The 21,455-nt window shown below is 48.2% G+C and overlaps 3 protein-coding genes across 8 annotated transcripts; 2 read left to right on the top strand and 1 right to left on the bottom strand.

The window, feature by feature from the left end:
• Positions 1-6,655: 6,655 nt before the first annotated feature.
• On the bottom strand, positions 6,656-11,337 carry LOC112879472 (proline-rich protein 2-like). 6 transcript variants are annotated; one of them, XM_025943729.1, is made up of 6 exons: positions 10,301-11,337; positions 9,112-9,209; positions 8,908-9,013; positions 8,613-8,741; positions 7,789-7,805; positions 6,656-7,382 (listed from the first exon to the last, which is right to left on the bottom strand). In XM_025943729.1, exons 1-6 carry the CDS (start codon positions 11,076-11,078, stop codon positions 7,341-7,343), a joined length of 1,170 nt encoding a protein of 389 aa, XP_025799514.1. In that variant the 5' UTR covers positions 11,079-11,337; the 3' UTR covers positions 6,656-7,340. The 6 variants fall into 6 exon arrangements, 2 of the variants coding, with proteins under 2 accessions (XP_025799514.1, XP_025799513.1); XR_003226079.1 differs by having other exon boundaries at positions 7,262-7,382; positions 8,908-8,970; XR_003226078.1 differs by lacking the exon at positions 7,789-7,805 and having other exon boundaries at positions 8,908-8,970.
• Positions 11,338-12,391: 1,054 nt separating this feature from the next.
• On the top strand, positions 12,392-15,207 carry LOC112883311. The gene is made up of 2 exons (XM_025948593.1): positions 12,392-12,798; positions 14,278-15,207. Exons 1-2 carry the CDS (start codon positions 12,705-12,707, stop codon positions 14,988-14,990), a joined length of 807 nt encoding a protein of 268 aa, XP_025804378.1. The 5' UTR covers positions 12,392-12,704; the 3' UTR covers positions 14,991-15,207.
• A 2,891-nt stretch (positions 15,208-18,098) lies between these two features.
• LOC112881441 (UDP-glucose 4-epimerase 3-like) lies at positions 18,099-20,450 on the top strand. Its single transcript, XM_025946123.1, has 9 exons — positions 18,099-18,476; positions 18,622-18,671; positions 18,827-18,962; positions 19,068-19,169; positions 19,312-19,539; positions 19,635-19,716; positions 19,802-19,884; positions 19,973-20,064; positions 20,199-20,450. The coding sequence occupies exons 1-9, from the start codon at positions 18,234-18,236 to the stop codon at positions 20,290-20,292; spliced, it is 1,110 nt and encodes a 369-aa protein (XP_025801908.1). The 5' UTR covers positions 18,099-18,233; the 3' UTR covers positions 20,293-20,450.
• Positions 20,451-21,455: the final 1,005 nt, after the last annotated feature.

The following is a 21,455-nucleotide window of genomic DNA, read 5'->3' as shown; positions in this document are numbered from 1 at the left end:
TAGATGGGCGACGTTGCTTTCTGCTCGAGGAAAAGCACTCCGGCATAGGCTCATTCCCGATCTCTGAACATTGTTAGTGCATGGCAGGCCCTTTGCCCCTTCTCTCGCAACGAAAAAAGAAACAGAGGGTCAAACCATCCATGAGGCGTAAGCATGCATTAGAAGTCTGAAGTGACAAAAGGCCGGGAACCTTGTAGTCTTGTACTGCCTTTGATCTGCAGCGATACAAATTGAATTCCATCTGTTCAGCGGGAGCATCATTCAAACTAACTAATGGTGGTTCAGGATTTTAATTGACCGGGACCAACGCAGCTCATGGGGTTTCACCTGACCAGGGAATCCACTGATTCGATTGCGATCTCCAGAAGTGAAAAACAGCTTGACGAATCCTCAGGCGCTAAAATATCCCGGCTGGATTGGATTCGATCACATGGGCCATGGCGACGAGCGGTCGGACTTCTCGAGTCTTGACCGTTGTTCGGACCGGGCCAGCCGGCGGTGGTCCTGCAAGGGAAGCCAAGAAATATCATCAGGTCCAGGCGCGTCAGGATCGCACGGCGGTGGTGCGCGATCGCGTCACGGATCAGGGCTCTCGCGCCCGGGTCCCTGTCGTCGCGTTTGCCTCCGCAGGCTACGCAGTCACCGTCACCAGTTATCCCTCGCCCCCGATCAAGCGATTGCAATCCATCCATTGGCATGTGATGCTGTACTTGTCGATCTATTAAGAGGAAAGGATAAGGGGACCGAGCTGCTAGCGTAGCGTCGCGTGCTAAGCAATCGCGACGTCTGCCTTGGAGGCGCATTCCTCGCCATGAGGGAAAAAAAAGGCTTCAGAATTTCAAGAACAGCTAGCAACGACTGAAAGCTCAGCGCGAGACGGGCAACGCACCTACGCGAGTCATCATCACGGTAGGAGGTGTTTGGTTACTAACGTTAAACTTTAATCCTATCACATCAAAGAGATTTTTTTATTTAGAAATATTAAATAAAATATATTAATTTATGATTAGCGGATGGTTACAGTAGCATCACTATTGCAAATTATTGATTAATTAGCATCATTAAATTTTCTCGCGAATTAGCATCCATCTGTGAACAAATTTTTAGACAAAATTTTATTTAATACTCCTAGATGACAAGATTTTTTTTAATGTGACGGGGCATGGTACCCACCGCGATGTTGCCAAGCAACGTGTACTATTTTTTAGAAGAGGGAGAGTTTTCTGCCTCTGCAATCACACGTAGCTAATTTTTACAGCAATCTCAGCTTCGAAGCTGATCACGCAACGTGCACATGTAAGAAGCTTCTACCTGCGAGGGCAGCGCTGCGGTGGGTGTGGAGTGAAGATTCATCTGCTCCTGATGCCTAGTAGCCACTGTCGTCCGGGTACATGCTTGGAGACGATTGCACGTCCTCTTCTGTTGTGATCAACAACAACAGCAAGCGCGTGTACCCAGCAACGGCCTGCGCATCGGCGCCAGCCAACCGTCTGTACGACGACGATGCCTTCCTTCCGCGAGCAAACTGTCCTCGGAGAGCAATGCTTCAATCGACGTTCGACAGCAACCGGTGGTCCGTACAGGTACAGCAAGTGAGCTCTTCGCTTCTTGGAGGAACCAACTGCCCCCCCCCCCCCCCCCCCCCCCCCCAACCCTTCCCGTGGAAGGCAAGTGCAGCTGGCGGTTGGTCGCACCGTCACCGGGTGGGAAGGAGCCGGCCGGAGGCCCGGAGGCAATGGTGCCGTCGCGCGGGCGACGAATCGACCCGTTGGTCTGGGCACTGCGGCAAGTCTGAATGGCGTGTGATGGATGGGCCGAGGACAGGAAGGAAGCCGTGTGCGGCAACTTCTACCGAGGCCCACGGCCCCAAACAGCCGAGGTGGCCCATTATGATGGATGATGGATGGGAGTTTTTTTAAAAAAGGGGATAAAAAAAAACAAAATTCGAAAAGGGGTGCCAGTTGGAGAAATTTAGGGAAATTGGTGCCTCCCGCCCGCTGGGAGGGCGGAAAGAGGCATCCCGCCCAACCATAGGGCGGGATGCTCAAAAAAAATTTCCAGGGACCTCTTCGCGAATAAAAAAACTTTTTTTATTCGCGAAGTGGTCCCTGGCAGGCCTCCCGCCCGGCCACTGGGCGGGATGCCTCCCGGTGCACTGTTATTTCATGTGTATGTGTTTTCTGGCTTCCAAAATTCGTAACAATTCACAGAAAAATCCAAAAATAGCAAAACTAGTTTTGTTAGAAAGTAGATTTCAAACTCTATAACTTTTGTTAATGGAGTTTAGTTTGAAACAAAATACTTTTACTCCTATTTTAAAACTAAGATTAAGGAAAGTTTATGCATAACTTTAGGATTTCATGCTTTGTTGTTTATGAAGTTTGGTATGACTATTCTATAAACTCTAGGTACCTTTGTGCAAAGTTTCAAACTCAAATTTGATGTAAATTTAACTTCTTTTGTCTTGAATTTTTCAAATTTGAAATGTTAACTAAACCTAATTATAACCCTTTTCTAATTAAAATCTATTGTTATTCTCTAATGTGATATTATTTAATATCTAATATATAGTCAAAGTTCTAAAACCTATAAAGTTCTAAAACCTATAATCTTATGCTCCTGGTCCATTTTTGTTATATTTTTTCTTAGATTATTTGTTTCAGAAACTATTTGAAATTCAGAATTTTTTCAAATATAAGATTCATTCGCCATACTCTTATGTATGCACATAAAATTTTAATTCAATTTTCCAAAGAAGATTACGGTATCGAAAACTCGTACGAAGATAGTTAAACGATAACGTTTGCAACGTAGAATCTAAATATTACGATAGTACAATACATGAAGCCATTTAAAATAAAATAATATGATAATGAACATTACAAATATTACAAATACATGAATCCAAATATTGTGTCTTCAGTCAATGCGGCAAATATTACAAATACGTATCTAGGTCTGATAGAATCTCAACGCAGCAAATATTACATATGAGCAAACAACGTTTAAATAAAATTACAACTAAATGATGCCTGATGACGTACTAGCACTCGATCGGCGACGTCTCCCACTTCTTGATGCAACCGGAGGTCTTCCATCTGTAGCATCACCTGTAGGGCCAGCTTCAGCACAACTGGGGCCAGCATCATTGGTTGGACAACGTTTATACGTGTGTCCAATCTGATTACATGCACTGCAACGTTGTATCCTCGGACGGAGCTCTGACTCATCCATATCATTACGAATACGCCGTGACTGACGGCGTCCTCTCTTAACCCGTGATGATCTTGGGTCTGGAATATAGATAACAGGATTCGCTGTCTCAGTGAACGATCCAACCAAACGGAACCCATAGATCTCATACTGCCAGGTGCTAGCAATTGTCTCCTTTCTGAAGTAATGTGAAACATATATATCGACAGGATGTCCAGTATCTGCACAAGCAGCCATTACATGAGAACAAGGTAAGTGTAGCAACTTGGGCCTCATGCATGAGCAACAACAAGTTCCATCGAACTTGAGAATGCACTCCTTTACAGGAGTTTGACGCCTCATGCCATGTCGCGCCCTATCTTTAGGAGATACCTCAAACTTGAGCTCCTGTGTTCCACATTGCCGTACATGGTGTAGCCGGGCGCTTTCTGCCTTCTTAGTCATGTATTCTGTTACCTTGAATCCAAAATTTCTGTCTGGATCTCGCATGAATATCTGATTTTTATTGAACCGCTCCCGAAAGTAATCGGTACACCCACGGACAATGAATTCAACAATTGCAACCAGTGGAAGCCCACGAACACCTCGCAGCACCCAATTGTAAACTTCGGCGAAGTTGGTGGTCATTATACCGTATCTTGCACCATCGGTATCATAAAGTAACGCCCACTTCTCCTTAGGTTCATTCTCAATCCATTCAGAAAATTTTTTCACCGCTGACCCAGACCTTCTGCGAGTACGTGCAGTATCTGTTGGCAAAGAGCACAAAGCCTCTGCTTCATCCTGTGCAGTTATGTTTTTTGATGCGTCCTCGGCTCTTTTCTTCCCGGTCAGTTCATCAAGTTTCTGCCACTGCTTGTTAAATTTTTGCTGATTCGTTTCCTTGCATAGCCTCTTGAACATATCCATAAGGTGCTTGTTCTTGAATTGCCTGAAAAAGTTTGCACCGATATGCCTCATAGGACGGCCAGCATTCGAGGAACATTATCATATGCAGCCTCGAACGTACCAAACCTCATCTCCAACACCTTTTGTTTTGCACTCCACGCCTTACTGTATGAGATGGTATACTTGTACTTTTCCTGAATGTACCTGATAATAGACTTTGGTTCATATGACAAGTTCTCTACTATCGTCCCGTACATCTCATTTGCGATGTATTGCGACGTGAGGTTGCGATGGCTCTTCTGCACCCCAGGCAAATGACAAGTGTGCTGAGTGACAATGGAGCATTCCCAATAATCTTTCCATTTACCCTTGTAGGCATGCACCCGACATGGACAGCTATCCTTCACACATACCACATCGTACTTACGAGATTTGCATTCGACTGTCTTAAACTCTCGCATAAGAGAGAGACCAGCACTTAACAGCTTCCTTCACCTCTTCAATTGAGTGGTACCTTGCACCCTGGATAATTTCATTCTCCCTGCAATCCGAAGGCCAGCTACATCCGTCATCTACGACAAGATGACTGAAGTCGCTGCTTACCCAATCTTGAGGCACATCATCGTCATCATCAGACGAATCGGCATTCATTGCTTCATCCAATTCACGTTCTTCGTCTTGCAGCTGTTCAACAATAAAGGGTATGTTCTCCCCCTCATCAGCCACGCATTGAGGTGCTGCGGTGCCACCTGCCTCAATGTTTGCCTCCTCGACTTCTTCATCAATATTTTCATCCCCCGGACCAGCTTCAATGTTTATCAAAGGAGAGTTTTGGTGCACACTGACAAGGAGTACCAGTGGCCACTGCCAATGACTTGCATTTTGCAGATAAGTTAGCCAGTCCTCGTTGCTTGCAAGTGGCATAAGCTCCCAGATCAAAGCGTGAGTGGTACGATTTATGACGCATTGAACACTCACAGTGTGTGTCTCCTGATTAATTCTTAGTCCCCTCATTAACCAGTTGCATAGGGATTCAAATGTCCTCTCGTGCGGTCTGGTAATTCCTCTGACCGCACAGTTGAATTCACTTAAATCTACCCCATTCGGCCCATAAATCACATTTCCTTCTCCGTAATATATACTGAAAATACCCTTCTCGGAAGACATATCTGTCAATCATTAATAAACTAGTTATACTACATATTAATACACAACGAACGACGATCCTAAATTTCAGCGACTCTCAGATTATATTTTACAGATTCTAAACTATTCAGATTATAAATTATACTAAAAACAAATGAAAATACTAAAACTATTCAAAACATAACTACTCTAACAAATATTTCCTAAATTATAGTTATTTTCAAGTACTTATATGGCTAGAACGAGAATATACCTTAAAATCGACGCGTGGACAGGGCTTCGCCGCTTCCTCTTCTCTCTTCCTCTTCTCTCTTTCTCTTTTTTCTGATTTTTGCTGGATAAAATGGCATTTTTGGGGCAGGTTGGGGCTTAAATAGCCGGTGGGGGGACCTCCCGCCCGACCAAAGGGCGGGATGCCTCCCGCCCGCTGAACGGGCGGGACGCGTGGGGCCCGGGACATCCCGCCCTTTGGTTGGGCGGGATGCCCTCCCAGGGACCTCTTCGCAAATAATTTATTTGCGAAGAGGCCCTCGGGTGATATCCCGCCCTCTGGGTGGGCGGGATGTCCCGGGCCCCACGCGTCCCGCCCGTTCAGGGGGCGGGAGGCACCCATTTCTCTAAATTTTCCCAACGGCCACCCCTTTTTCGAATTTTAATTTTTTTTTATCCCTTTTTTAAAAAAAATTCTGATGGATGGACAGTACTACGGGCCGATATGGGCTACCCGCCGGTCGGTCCAGGAGGGCCTGCGAGAGAGCTGCATGGTAGCGATCCGCGGGTTCATGGAGCGAGCAGGGCCGCACGCTCGGAAGGCGAGCTTTAGTAGTACCACCACGGCTGTTTGGCTGGAGCCTGCACAGCTTATAACTCAGGAGCCGACCGGACGCGACACGACCTTACTTGATCTGTTCTATAGGCTCGTACCGCTGCATCCTGGTGTGGTGTTGTATTCCGGGGGCTGTGGAGGATGTTCCTAGTCTGCTCATCCGGACTTGGGGGTGGCTCCGGGGTTGTCTGACAGGCCATTTTTTTTTTACGTTTCCTTATAACCTCCTGTCGACTATGTTATATTTCTTTCACTTGTTTCCTTATAAGCGCTAACACTGTATAATACATTGTGATCCAAAACTTAGTACAATTATTACTGAATAAAATGAAGAGCTGTAGTTTTTGTAATGGGTAAATTAGGAAAATTTTGTGAGAAAATATGTTTAGGACAACTGAATCAATGAAGTTTCTTTTTTAAAAAAACTTAGCATTGCCACCACTTAATTATACGATATCCAATACTTAACAAAAAAACTAACTTTGGTTTAGACAGCAAACTGAACTCAACACTCAGCTGTGACCATCATTGCAACAAAGTACAGAAATGTTCTGAAGTACAAAGCATGACAATGTGCAGTCCATGTAACAGAGTGGTGCCATCTGCCACCATCCAATTCATCACTAGTTGGATTAAAATGTTCTGAAGTACAAAGCATGACAAAGCGCAGTCCATGTAAAAGTGTCGCCTGCATCCAACTATCAGGAATTCATTTACAACAAAATGGGCCTGGCAACCATGCGAATTACTGTAGTGTGTTACGGAAACAGGCTGGAACCACCAAGACACCTGCAAAATATTTGTAGCATCCTGCCAGATAATTTAGTCACATTTTCCTGACAAAAAATGGGGAAACCTCAATCTACTAGCTTGGCGAAACCGAGTAAACAGTGGACAACTGAAGAACATCAGAACCAGCAAAAACACAAAGCATCAATACTAGCAGGGGCACAGAGAGTTTGAAATTCACTGTAACGTACTTGCTAATGCGCCACACCAACTATAGTATATCATATAGTAAGGCAACCTTCAGCAGTTAAGTACTGGTGGCAGTTGTAACATAGGTAGGTTCGTCATAGTGTTATAAGGCAAAAGCCTGAATCACAGTCGAGTTGCTCTTTCACGCTCATGACTGACAGAAGCAAGATCAGCTGCTGCTTGCCAGGTCAAAATATCAGGCTGGTGTAGAACAAAACCAGACCCACACAATTTAGTGACTACCACCCACCATGTGAGCTCAAGCGAGGAGAGTGAGAGAACTGCAGGTTCAAAATGCGTGAATGAGGATCCTGTTCGTCAAACTTATAACCTGCAATAAGAACAACATAATTGGTTCAAAGATGCAGGCCAGCAAGCGTTGACCTCATGCTACAAAACTGACATGTTTGCAAATAGTAGACACGGTAAGTGTGCCAAAAGGAGAAACTAAAGCAAGGTATGCAAAACCCACAGTAAATTATGCAGAAATAGCCTTAAAATGATTAATCAACCACATTTGAATATTATGCCATAAATATTGATGTGTAAGTGCTAGCAAATCAGGTATCACAAGTTGTTGCCAGCCAGCGTACATAAATGTCTTGACAAAGAACTCTAATTTTCTTAGGCCACTCGTTTCATTCTCATTTAATTGCACCAGTTAGGAATTTTTTTTATAATGTGGCAAAGAGGTTAAGATGAGAGAAAATGAAGCAGATTCATATAGATGAAATCACCTCAACACAGTTTCCATCTGTTGACGAGTCAGAATGAAGTCCCATGGGAGCCCATGAAATAAACAAAAAATAAAATAATGCATTGAAGGAGTTAAACCATGATTTCTTTGCTATTTTGTTAATGTGGCACTCTTGGAAACAATAATATGAAACCTTCCATTGGGATTGTCCTTAAGCTATGGATTCTAACTATGTAATCAAATCTAATTAATCAATTCTTTTTTACTTTCTGCTCCAAGCATACATAAGATTGTCAGATATAGCAAGCGCTGCTTTATATCTTATTTGTTGATGTGCAGAAGCGTACATATGGCCCCCAAAGCTAACAAGGGGAAAAAAAGAAGGTATGAACAACTAATAGATCCTCGCTATATCAAATCACAAACATGCAAGATGCAACAAGATATTCAGAATGATCAGCTACACTAAAATTAGAGTGGCTAAGAATGCTCTCTACTGCACAAACCAATCAAGGAAAATCTTTCTACACTACACCGTCTTAGGAGCTGCTGGCAATAAAGAAGCACATGTAGAAGTGGGAACTATTGTTCAGTAAGAGCAGTGAAGGTGTGTGAACTAAAAGATAACAACAGTAGATACAGTAAGTACTTAAGTAGAAATACTGCTTAATACCATGCACAAGCATCGCTGAGTTGAAAAATAACTTGCATAAGTATCACTAAAATGTGGCCCTTGACACCACATGTCATCTGACATGGAGTGATGTTTCTTAGTTTATACTGTTTTCCAATTGTACTAAGTTAGATTTCTCATAGGTACAGCTAAAGATGGAACAACATATATACAAAAAGTGTTATATTCACCTTGAAGAGTTCTCATAGCGAGAAAAGCATGTGTAGGATTGGCAAAATCAACAAAGCATATTGCATGTCTACTAGACCCTTTGTTGACCAGTCTCACTTCGCGGAACCCCATATATTGGCGAAAGATATCTAAGAAAAATAGTCAATGGGACCAATCACCTTAATAATGAAGGACGAAACACAGAATAGAACACATGGATTGACAGCACATGAATATATAGTATAGTTTACCAGTGGAAAAAAGAATGACAACTGAGAAAAATATAAGAAAGAGAAATAATCAACACAAGGATACGTGCAACTTCCCGTCTAGTACAGTTGGTAGGGAGACCGTCAACATAAACGGTGCTTGTTGCATCTTTAGGAAGAGAGGAGGGCATAGACGCACCAAAAGAAGGAAACTGTAACGACTCACCAGGGAAATGTTAAAACACATCTAGTAAAGAGCTGTTACTCTGATTTTTTTTGTCAAACGAAAAACAAATATACCCTATGTTACCTCATTGTGTAAGTCAGGCCCAAAAGATTGTCCCATCGGTGCATTGAATATTGTTGTTTCCTGCTGATGGCCCGTCATATGCTGTCCATAAAGATTGTCTACAAGATGTTTATACAAAACACTAAATTAACTTCATGCACAAACCACAATGCATAGATTTCATTAAGTCATTCAGAATCATATGAAATATGATAGCCTCAAGCAGGAGCGGATTGTTGAGACCAAAATAGACCAATCCCCTGGCCCAAGAAAACTCCACTAGAACTAAAGCCCGCTATGTTATTTTTCTCTGGTTTTGCTCCCTGCTGCAGTCCCATTAGCTTCATTGGCTCCGGCTGTAATTCGGCCCAATCTCTGCCACTAGTCTCAAGTTGTTTTTCTTGCATCCATTCAAGAGGCAAGCCGAAAGAAAGTAAAAAAAAGGATAAAGGCAACAGAAACAAACGTCTTTGTCAAGAACAAAAAATCTAAACAGAATCAAGAAAGCAATCATAATGCTGATGTGTGTAGGGGTTGTAAAATGTCCCAAGAAATCGGCAGTATCAATACAAAGAGGAAAAGGGACAAACTTTATTGTCATGTTCAACAGCTGCAGGAAATAATTGTGCAAAACAATGTAGGGAGTGCATGCCTAAGCTAAGCCAAACCAACTAGATCCACATAAGTATTTTTTAATATCGCACAAAGTAAGTGTGAACAGGAGAGTGCAAACCTTAAGCCAAACCATCCAGAAATACATAAACAATATTCACTGGATCTAAATTCGTGAGTTAATCTTGTTGGTCATCAAAAAGGCAGTAAAAAGTTCCTCTCAACAAAATAATAGTAGAACCTTAAAATTTCAATCTGAACTGAAAATGCAGATGTGCTACACCACACGTGTCTCCTAACCTTCTCCAACAAATCCAAAAGATATGCTTAAAGTAATCTATATGCTTAAGAAGGTACAAGACAAAGCAGCACTGAAATCTCATAGATCTCCTTACAACTACTTTTCACAGGATTAATTCAAAGCTTTAGCAGGAAACATAGGCTTATGACTTCTGTTCTAGTCCTCATTTATACAACAAATATAAACATCTAGTGTACACAAACTTGAACCACATGCTATAGTAGCACATCTATTAGTGACATTGTTACAACTCAAACAAAACAATAATCAGGAATAACTGGAATGTTGATCACAAACCGTATTGGTCAACACGTTGGCGCTTGCATGGTACAGCAGACAATTGTGGCTGACCCATCATCATCTGATTGCTCTGTGGATTCTGCTGCAGTATCACTGATGGAGAGCTGAATGGCAAAGGTGGTTGTGTCATCACCGGCCCCCCTTGTGTAGGCTGTTGTTGCAGCATCACGGGTGGGGGTCCGAGCGGCGGAGGGGGTTGAGCCGTCATCGTTGGATCGGCCTGTGAAGGGCGCTGCTGCTGCACCAATGGCGGAGGGCCGAGCGGCAGAGGTGGAGTTTCCACCATGTGCCCTGCTTGAGCTTGCTGCATCTGCATCATGGACAGAGGATACGTGGGCAGAGGCTGTGATGGCGCCACGCCTTGCGCTGGCTGGTGTGCAGCCATGGCCTGTGCTTGGGCTTGCTGGGACATCGAGGCCATCATCATGGCCATGGACGCCGCCTGAACGGCCATCTGCATACCTTGCTGGGAGTCGGGCACCAGCACCGGCGCGCAATGTTGCTGTTGTGGAGCCATCATGGTCCCGCCCTGCAACGGCGCCATCACGGGAGCACCTTGCAATGGCGCCGGCGCGCTCTGCTGAGGCGCCACCCAAAACCCGGGAGGGCCCTGCGGGGACCCGGGCGCCGCCGCGTGCGCGCCCCCCTGAGGCACCACCGCGAACACGGGAGCGCCTCGCGGCGACTGCGGCGCGGCCACCGCGGCCTGCTGCTGGGCTGCGGGACCACCAGCCGTAGGGGCCGCGGCGGGCGGGCGGTAGTTCAGGGAGGCCATCCCTCCTCGGGGCCGGCGAGCGTCGTCTCTGACGGATCTACGCACCGGAGACGGCTAGGGTATGGCGGAGCGGGGAATCGGGGGGAGGGGGGCCGTCGGCCAGAGCAGGGGCGCATTCTTATAGGAATGCCGTTGCCAGTTTTGGCTCTCGCCCGCGGATGGGTCATCGCCGTGGAAGGAAAGGAACGGCGCGGCGGGGGTGCGAACGGGGGGAGTCGCCAGCCAGCCGGCGTGATGCCGCGCGTGAGCGGGGGGAGTGCTGGCCTGCTGGGGACGGGGAAGTGGGGTTTTGCTTGGTGGGCTTGATTGACGAAATGGGTGGGGAGGTGTCTGATGGGCTGATGGCAATTATCAAACGAGTCATGTGGGCTCATATTGTGTACGCGCTAGTTGGGCTTCGTTTTGGGTGAGGCTGGCTGACGGGCCAAGGAGAGTTCTTGATAGGTTTGGGTAGCCCGTCACGGGTTAAAATGTCGGTCCAGCCCATAATAAGCGCCATTTTTTCCTTGCCTTGGAATCCCGAGAGACGATGCGCAGTTATTAATGCAGCATTCCTGTATCTGAGATGTGTGTCTCGGTTCTCCAGCTCGCTCTAATCGTAAACTGCCACTGAAATTTCAGGTTGCTGGTCAGTGAGGTGGCATCCGTCGAGCCGCCGTTGCTCTCATCATCATTGGCGCGACACCTCACACCTTCCCTTGAAATGTTATCGCCTGTTGGTGACATCATCATCCATGACGCTTTGGACGAGCCGACCGAACAGGCGAATGAGGTGTAGCAAAAGCGAATTGTCGCGTTAGCATCCCTCCCTGATGGCCTGATCAGGTGACCGGCGCGGCGGGAGCCGGGAGCTCGTGCCACGGCGGCCCCGGTTAGGTGCGCGACCGCAGTGGGTGGCCGGTCCTGTAGTCCTGTCTGTACCCTCCTCTATGCCCGTCCTGCCTGCACCAGGCCCCGGCACACCCCTCGCCGTGTCTTCTCGCATTCTCACGGCCCCCTCTGCCCTTGCGCTCGGCAGAAAGCAGCAACTTGATGCGCAGCCACCAGCCAGAGACGAACTGGGCACGGTACAAAGAAAGAAAGAACGGTCCACGGCGGCGACCCACGATCCGAGGCCGTCGTCCCCCGCTGCAACGTGCCGATCCCGATTCCGCGATTCCCCCCGCGCCTCCCACCTCACCTCACCTACTTCGCCGGATCACCCGGCCGGCATGTGACCGCGATTTCGACGGGGAAAATGCCTCTCGGCAGGCACCCAGTGGCACCACCCAAGTACCCAACCCAACCCTTCTTTTTCTCGTTTTGTTCTCGCCTCGAGCCGGAGCCGGACGAACGAGGCAGCCCAGCGGCCGAGGGAGCGACGCGGATCGGCTCCCGGTGCTGCTGCTGGTGCCTGCCTTGTACGCCGTGACAGCGACATTCTTTTCTTTTACCTGACCGTCTCCCCAAGCACCACGCCGACGCCCTCGCCCCCGCCCGCTGCCTCGGCTTCCTTATATAGAGCCCGCTCGCCCACCCGCAACCACTCGCCTGCCCGCTGCCATGAACGGGGGGGCAGTAGAGTAGAGGGGCTGTAGTGGCGGCGCGGGTGCTAGCGGAGCGGAGTCCTGGGAGGCGGCGGCGGGGATGGGGCTGCTGTCGAACCGGGTGGAGCGGTCGGACATCCGGCCCGGCGACCACATCTACACCTGGCGGGCCGTCTACGCCTACTCCCACCACGGTACGCTCCTCGACCCCCCCACCGATGGCGATGCGGTAAATTTCCTGGCTTCACTCCGTCCCGGTGGCGAATTGCCGCCGGTGGTGCAGATCCGATTGCCCCCAACGGCTCGGCGAATCGAGTCGCCCAGTGTGCAGGCAAGTTGTTGCCTTGACCAGAATTCCGCCACGCGACCAGCTCAATGTGGGCTTCTTTTCGCCGCCGGTGGGTTTTCTGTCACGGTTGTGCTTGCTTTCTCCGGCGGCACTTCCAATCGTGGCACTGGGTGCGTGTGAAGGGAAGGGGGAACTCTTCTGTTTGGTTCTGCTTTCCTAAGCTGAATTTCTCTGCAAAATCCTCTGCTTCAAGCAACGACCGCTTGCTTTTTGGCACGGAATGTACGTCAACCATGCCAATTATCTTGCTCTCGTCCATTCAATCTTTGGGAATTTCGTGTAACAGTTTGGTGGCAGTGAATGACTGTAACTGGTAGTACTTAAGTTGGGGGACAGCCCTAAGAAAAGTTGGGGGACAGGCATGCCATGTTTCTACTCCATCTGATCTCACCGCAGCTGGTTAGGCATGGAAATGAGGCTTCAGCTGAAGCTCCCATACCCTGTCCACAAAACCTTCCAGATGGCTAGGATGCCACATGCTGTGTCCTTTGCTTTCCATGTAGAACAAATGGCACTTGTTGCTGCTCACCTACTGCTAACCAACATTTCTGTCTGTATCTGTGCTGCCTCTTTGTTGGCTTTAGTGCGCACTGAGTAGTAGCCTTCTTAAAGTTAACTCGAGGTTGCTTGCAGGAAGGAAGCACTGTAAGGCTGACCCATACTGTACTGAACCTGATAAGTGACTAATTTAGGTTTAGTTGCTGTAAACTCTTATCTACAAAGTATCCTATGTTAGCTGTTGAAATATCCAGTCACTTTCACTAGTTGAGGTGCTGAGACCCCTTTAACCACCCTTTACTTTGATCCTTTACCAGGCTCTGGCTGTATTTATTATTTACTGCAGTTCTTTTACTTTGCATCACTTTACTTTCATAGAACAGATGTCTTTGATCTTCACTAGGAAGCAAACATAGACGACTCTTCTACACTGTCACAATGTGCTATTGGGACAATGTGTCTCCACAATCAGTGCTTATTAGTGTTCTATCTGGTAAAGTGTCCCTTTTACGGTCAGTTGGTCAGGTCTATATCTTGGGAGGACAATATCTGGATTCTGCACTGCCCATATGGAAAAGCTGCAGTATTTACGGGGAAAAAAACTACTTGGCTCCTTTTCCTTCACCATATATCCTCTCTGATTTTGGATTAGTTTGTTAAGGAATAGTTTTTTTTTCATGTTTCAGCAAGTTATTCATTTTTTTAGAAAATCCAACTTGTTATTCACAGCAGGGCAATATCTCAAGCAATTGAATATCATTTACTAACGTCTGTTTTGAAATTCATTTCCATTGCTTCTCAAGAAATTTTCTTGTGTCACGTTCAGGAATTTATGTTGGAGGAAGCAAAGTGGTCCATTTTACACGAAAGAAAGAAATTGAAAGTTCAGATTCGTCAGACTCCGCCTCCAGCCTGATCTCAGAGATTCCATCGGAGTGCCAAACATTCCCTGATTGCGGATTTCAGCTACCCAATAGTGGCGTTGTCCTCACTTGCTTGGACTGTTTCCTCCGCAATGGCTCCCTCTACTGCTTCGAGTATGGAGTGCCATCTGCAGTTTTCCTCGCAAAGCTTCGTGGGGGAACCTGCACCATTGCCGAATCAGACCCACCGGAGGTTGTTGTCCATCGAGCAATGTACTTGCTTCAAAATGGGTTTGGAAACTATGACATGTTTGAGAAGAACTGTGAGGACTTTGCACTCTACTGCAAGACTGGGCTTCTACCAGTTGAGGAACCTGGCATTGGGACTAGTGGGCAAGCTTCTTCTGCCATTGGTGTTCCATTGGCAGCTCTTCTGTCCACTCCGTTTAAGCTTTTGGCTGCAGGTCCGCTTGGAATGGCCACTGTCACGGCTGGGATGTACTGTGCTGGCAGATACATTACTGACATAGGAGTAAGGAAGGACGTAGCAAAAGTTGAAGTGGAGAAATTGACGTCACACCCTGGTTTCCGCCTTGTTGAAGATGAAGAATCGGTGAACAAGCGATCAGAAAAACCGAAGACCTTGCTCCCTATGAAGAGGAAACGTGAAAGGTGACTGCAAAGTGCAGCATGGGATGATGAACTTGTCTGCCCTTCAATTGGTGCGGAATTGTGGATAATGTGGGATATATAGTATATGCTCCACTGTAATAAAACCGGTATAGATATGTACCTTCAGAATGTGCCCTAATTTGATTTGGTGCAAACCTCACATGAGCAATTGAACTGCTTTATAAGTTACTGAATCACCATATCATCTAGATTTTCTTCTATTTTGCCGGCTTCTGCTGCAACTCATTCCTGGTCTCAGGAAAAGATGTTAAAAAAAAAGAAGAGATGGTTTCCAGACTCTGGGAGGCCACAATTTCTCGAGTTACTCGAAGGGGCAAGCTGTCGGCAACGCTGTTTTCAACAGGTATCCTGTATGAGTAGATCTTTCGTCCATACCTGATGATTGCTGAATGACTGCTTGTTCAGATTGTACCAGATGTAAGTCACAGCGGAAACTTCAGTACCTTTTCTGCATGTGGAAGAAGTTCCGTGACAACAGGGCAAAGATGCTCATTGTTTCCTTTGGAAATCACCTGCATCTGCAGCCTCCCCTTTTACTACATGCCTTTCTCTTTGTGCTCTGTCTTTAATCATTGATCCGGTAGACCCTCTACCTACCCCCTGTTTTTCCTTTATTTTCTCACTGATCTGGATCAAAAGGGCTGGCCACATTGTGCGCTGAGATCTGGGCATGGCCAGAGAAAAGTGCCGGTGCCTGCCTCACTGCCTGGACCATTTTTTCTGCAGTTGCGGTGTGCTTCCCCTTGTCAGTTGATCTGGTTGACTTGTATTGTAGTACTCTGAAAGTGTGGAGTATGCTTCCAAAAGGCACGTGAGGATTGTACATTTCATATGACTGAGAATGTGATTAGCCATTCCCTAGAAGATCATGCCTTTTTTCCCCTCATGACTTCTATAATTTTCTTGTACTTCAGATCAGTGAAAGTTACGGGTACAAGCTAACATTACTAGTAAGAAACAACTAGAAATTTAGAATGAGTGCAGCAGGTTAACGGATCACAATTTCCTGCCTAGTACGTGGTGTTGGCGGTTGTGTTTTAGCTCAACATTTTCAGCATGAAAAACTTGTGGAGTGGCAAATGGTGTGAAACTTTCCAGGTCCCTAGCGGACATTCTCTTCACTTCTCAGTTTTCCTCCAAGCCCAAATCGTACTGTAGCCTACTGGCCCGTATGAATTCAGATCGCGGCCTATGTTGCTCACAAGCAGCATACCAACAACAGGCCTTTTGAGCACCCGTCTGTTGCTGCTTTAATCGGCCCAAAATGTTGTCGTCAATCCCTGCAAAGTTGCATATTTTGTTCAAAAAAACCTGCAAAGTTGCATATGCGTGGAGTAGTATCTAGCTTCTTATTTTTATCATCGAAGCTTGTGGATTGCTTAAACACTTTAGGTAGGGACGGAGGAATCTCTTTTTGTTTCTTATTTGGAGGAACTGCATTCTTCTTGCGTATTAACACATTGAGATATTTGTACGTTTGGGAACTTCAATTATTGCAAGGGACTGGGCGACTGGTAGCTTGCACCATTTTCCACCTTGTGTTCTACCCGTTATGTACAGGAAGGTCAGCCGTAGTTCAACCGTGCAAGAAAGGAAGAGAGGATGGGCAAGCATGCCATGCCGGATATCAGTGCCGGCCGTGTCTGTTTCCTGCACTCCTCTGCATCTGCATGGCCGGCTCCTTGTTCCAGGCCTCAAGGGCCCTGAAGCTTGCATCCCCCCCCCCCCCCCACCCCCCCTCGGAATCTTTTCATGATGAGAACTATACTATACTTGGGTTTTTCTTAGAGGAATGCGATAATCAAAATCTAGCAGTCGCAGGACCGATCCGGCATTCTTTGCGCTTCCTCCAAATTTTTTTTTACATCGTGGATCAGTGGCTCGGTGCAGGTCTTTTAAAGTTAAAAGTTGATGAGCCCTGATGACGAGAGGCACACAACTTTCATGCTTCGTCTTCATCATATCATTGAGATATCGCGTCGTAGAGGAGTTCAATTACTGTAGAAGACTGGCATGTTTGATTTTTTGCAACTTTGTTCTGTCCTGTCCGTTACAGGAACATCCAGCCATATCTAGCGTGCAAGACAAAAAAAAAGAAGAATGTGTAGGAACAGGAGTGCCATGCCGAACACTAACGCCATGGACGTTTCCTGCACTCCTCTGCATCTCCATGAAAAAGCATGGCTAGGTTTGCTTTCTGGTTCGGGGGCTCTGGGGTTCCATTTTTTTTTTCCAGATCTTTTCAAGGTGAACAAAATTGTCCATTGGATCACCAGTTGCGAGCCCACGTTCTTTGCGCTACAGCGCCAGTTAGTGCTGATAATTTTTATAAGCCGGATTCGATCAAAGCCGATGTCAAGACGCGCTTAACTTTTGTGCTTTGCGTTTTTGTTACATATCCGTGCACCCCTTTTTTATGCTCAGGCTATCTACTTATCTCAGCGACGTTCAGACTTCAGAAAAAGCTGCGTGCTCCTCCGGAGAGCAGCAGCATGCATCATCGTGCCAACCTCTGTCCTGGTCTTGACTCGCAAATAGAAGACGACGGTAGCGCCCCGGCCCGGCGGGTGGCGGTTGCTCGCCGTGGGAAAAAAAAAAGGAAGTAAAAAGCACGCCGCTGGATTCTCGCTTATCCTCCGTATCGCTTGGGATGAGATGGCGACGCCGATAGGCGCGCTGGTGACCGAGCGGGGGGCAACGAGAAGCCTGCCGAGTCGGGCGAGGGCGGCACGGCCGGCCCGACCCTTCTGTCGACAGCCCCGGCCGACTGCCACGGACGCGAAGCCGAAGGCGTGGCGGCCGCCGCCGCCGGGCTCGCTTCGTTGCGACCGGCGGAGAACGCAAAGACCCCTCTTTGAAGAAACGGGGAAGAAAAAAGAACCGACCGCGACTCGGCAAGCAGGCGGCAGCGAGCCAGCCGTGCACCGTGGCGCGCAGCAACGGGCGCACCGGTCGAGCCCGATCGGCATCTGACCCGCCGCGCGCCCGCGCCCCACGCACCACCGCGTCCGCGTGCGTGCTAGCCCGTCACGCGGCGCTGGCCTCTTTCGGCACGGCACGCGCCCCAACGGCGCCGGACCCGGTGTATATATCCCCGCCCGCCCGGGCCCCCCAGCTGGCAAGCGCCGCCTCTAGAGCAACGTGCATCAACACCGAACCGCACGCCACGCGGGCAGCGCCGCCGCGCGCACACAGAGCGCAGAGCACAGATCGATCGATCGGTCCCATGGCGATCGGAGCGGAGGCCGGCAACGGCGGCGGGGGAGGGGGCGCGGCGGGGGGCCGGGCGAGGAGCGTGCTGGTCACGGGCGGCGCGGGGTTCATCGGCACGCACACGGTGCTGCGCCTCCTGGAGCGCGGCTACGGCGTCACCGTCGTCGACAACTTCCACAACTCCGTCCCCGAGGCGCTCGACCGCGTCCGCCTCATCGCTGGCCCCGCGCTCTCCGCCCGCCTCGACTTCGTCCTCGTGCGTAGTACCCACCCACCACCCCCGCCCGCCGTTTCGCTCGAGCAAGCCCTCGTGTAGTCGTGTTCGTGACGCTTTCCCCCTTGCATTGCGCCTACCTGATTCATTTCTCGATCGGTTTTGCCTTGGCGCGTGGGGTTTTCAGGGGGATCTGAGGAGCGTCGACGACCTGGAGAAGGTGTTCGCGGCCAAGAGGTGCGAGACCGATCGATCCATCCAAGAGCATGCATGCGTGCCCTCCTCTTCTCAATTCCTCATTGCATTTCGAGTCTATTCGGTGCTCGATTTCGAACGCAGAAACGTGCGTGCCGCTGACACCCACGCGTTGCTGTGCCCTCCGTGTCCGCCAGGTACGACGCCGTCGTCCACTTCGCCGGGCTGAAGGCCGTCGGGGAGAGCGTCGCGCACCCGGAGATGTACTACGAGAACAACCTCGTCGGCACCATCAACCTCTACAAGACCATGAAGAAGCACGGCTGCATGAAGGTACGTGCTGCTCGCTCCGCCTCTCGCCTGCCAGCGTCACATTACGCCGCCTTACTGCGCCGCTGCCGCCGCCACGATCGCTGACCCCGCGCTCTTTGTGCGCAGATGGTGTTCTCGTCGTCGGCGACTGTGTACGGCTGGCCGGAGGAGATCCCGTGCGTCGAGGATGCCAAGCTGCAGGCCGCGAACCCCTACGGCAGGACCAAGGTAAAAATGTCCACGCTGAATCGAAACCGCCAACCAAATCGCGCAGATGGTGTTCTCGTTGACCACGACGCGTAACGGCCGCGACGCTCTCGTCGTTTGCCAAGCAAGCCCCCTCACGGTGTTTCTCGGGTCGCTGCTGCAGCTTATCCTGGAGGATATGGCGCGGGACTACCACCGCGCGGACCCGGGGTGGAGCATCGTCTTGCTGCGCTACTTCAACCCCATCGGCGCGCACAGCTCCGGCGAGATCGGCGAGGACCCCAAGGGGATTCCAAACAACCTGCTGCCCTACATCCAGCAGGTCGCCGTCGGCCGGCTCCCCGAGCTCAACGTCTACGGCCACGATTACCCCACCCGGGATGGCACCGCGGTGCGTGCGCCGCCGCCCTTGCTACAGATCCTTGCCTGCAAATTCGTCACAAAACAGTCACTGACACTGACAGATTATCGATTGGTGTGTTGCAGATCAGGGACTACATACACGTCATCGACCTGGCAGACGGGCACATCGCCGCGCTGAACAAGCTCTTCGACACTCCTGACATCGGTAACCATTTCGGGCAGGACACGTTCAGCAATCGCATCCACTTGACCGTAGTATCTCGTGTTCATCTCTTGATCTTTCTGGGTAGGTTGTGTGGCCTACAATCTGGGCACAGGGCGCGGGACATCCGTTGTGGAGATGGTGGCGGCGTTCAAGAAGGCATCCGGCAAGGTTTGTCCGATCCGTGCATGGATCGTGCCTCTCTAGCTAATCCGTAGAAAGGGACCCGAAACTGACGTTTCTGGCTGCAAATCTGCAGGAGATTCCCACCAAGTTCTGCCCCAGGAGGCCGGGTGACGCGACGGAGGTTTACGCGTCCACCGAGAAGGCTGAAAGGGAGCTTGGATGGAGGTAATTGCTCTGAACAGTGACACATCTAGCTTATCCGCATTTTTTGAATACTTACCATTTACCAATGATTGATAACTTGTAATCTAACTTCTTGGTCAAAACATGCAAACTAAGAGCTGCTATTCTTGTTGCAGAGCCCAGTACGGGGTCGATGAGATGTGCAGGGACCAGTGGCACTGGGCCAAGAAGAACCCGTTTGGCTATTGCGGCAGTGCCGAAAAGAAGTAGAGCGGATTCATCAGAACTCCGGGTTGAATTATCCATAGTTGTCTGAAACCGATCAGTGGGAGATGTAATAAGTACAGAGACCACTCAAATATGACTACAAACGTTCCATACGATGCCTCTCTTCTTTAAGATCAGATTGAGAAATGGCTACCGTATTTGGATAGGGCTAAAGCTAGGCATATTTGTGACGTTGTTCCGGCCGGCGCTGATGTGCGATGTTATGTGATGGCTGGCTACCGAGCAACTTCAGATGGTTGGAACGTGGGGTTGGGTTGTTCTTTTTCTCGTCCCACAAGCTGCGCTTGGCTAGTTTCCCCTGCACTTGCTTTTGATCCTTCACACCATTGGTCCCTGATCGCTGACTGCTTAGGAGAATCAGTGCTGTACCGACAATATACCTGCAAATTTTCTGAGTCTTCACCCTGCCATGTTAAGTGTGTGCTTGTTAACAAACAGCATAAATAGAACATTTGCAAAAGGGTTAAGAAAACAAATGGGGTTATCGAGTGCCCCTTATTACTTCCCACTAGCTCCTAAGCATCACTTTTGTCTTTAGTATTTGCTGTGCTAGACTTGATGTATATATGACAACATCTAGGAGTCCTCCATTCTAGATATTGACAACCTCCCTCGGCCTTGTCTACGTGCCTTCTGCTAACAAAACTATGAACCTTCCTTGTCCTTTTGAATCTGCTCTCAGTTACATGCCCACATAATTAATTTGTTACACAAGCATATTATATTTACAAATCATCATTTAATTTACAAATCATATTATATTTGGACCCTTAACTCTTCAGTACATCAAATTTTACCCTATCATTTTATAAACGTCTAGCCCCCCCCCCACACACACACAAAACAAAAAAAAGGATGGGAAAAGAATAAAACAAGCAATTCCAAAAGGCCTTAGAAAAAATTGACAAGAGAATCTCACATGAATAACTCAGAGCCTCGTGGAACCAATTTTACAATCTAGAATATTGTATTTGAAGACTATAGAACTTGTTTCATGGGTTATATTTTTTTGATTCATCACGCCCTAAAATATTTTATAATTTTTTCTAAAAGTTTTAAGGTGTTTCAATATTTTGTCCTTATTTAAATAATTGTACCTCATCTAAATTTAAAATTTCTCATCACCCTCGGTTTGGTTTCAAACC

Source organism: Panicum hallii, chromosome 2, assembly GCF_002211085.1.
Source record: "Panicum hallii strain FIL2 chromosome 2, PHallii_v3.1, whole genome shotgun sequence".
Lineage (NCBI taxonomy): Eukaryota > Viridiplantae > Streptophyta > Magnoliopsida > Poales > Poaceae > Panicum > Panicum hallii.
The sequence above is the reverse complement of the archived record's forward strand: the minus strand, read 5'-3'. Positions and strand labels throughout refer to the sequence as shown.

What these genes read in the sequence shown, in the direction of transcription:
- LOC112881441 (XM_025946123.1), top strand. Translation starts at nt 18,234, where the DNA reads ATGGCGATCGGAGCGGAGGCCGGCAACGGCGGCGGGGGAGGGGGCGCG. An exon ending in ACCCCTACGGCAGGACCAAG is followed by an intron (nt 19,170 to 19,311) that starts GTAAAAATGTCC and finishes TCGCTGCTGCAG; the next exon opens with CTTATCCTGGAGGATATGGC. An exon ending in GAAAGGGAGCTTGGATGGAG is followed by an intron (nt 20,065 to 20,198) that starts GTAATTGCTCTG and finishes TTCTTGTTGCAG; the next exon opens with AGCCCAGTACGGGGTCGATG.
- LOC112879472 (XM_025943728.1), bottom strand. Translation starts at nt 11,078, where the DNA reads ATGGCCTCCCTGAACTACCGCCCGCCCGCCGCGGCCCCTACGGCTGGT. An exon ending in GGCCTGACTTACACAATGAG is followed by an intron (nt 9,014 to 9,111) that starts GTAACATAGGGT and finishes GAGTCGTTACAG; the next exon opens with TTTCCTTCTTTTGGTGCGTC. An exon ending in CGCTATGAGAACTCTTCAAG is followed by an intron (nt 7,383 to 8,612) that starts GTGAATATAACA and finishes TTCTTATTGCAG; the next exon opens with GTTATAAGTTTGACGAACAG.
- LOC112883311 (XM_025948593.1), top strand. Translation starts at nt 12,705, where the DNA reads ATGGGGCTGCTGTCGAACCGGGTGGAGCGGTCGGACATCCGGCCCGGC. An exon ending in CTACGCCTACTCCCACCACG is followed by an intron (nt 12,799 to 14,277) that starts GTACGCTCCTCG and finishes TGTCACGTTCAG; the next exon opens with GAATTTATGTTGGAGGAAGC.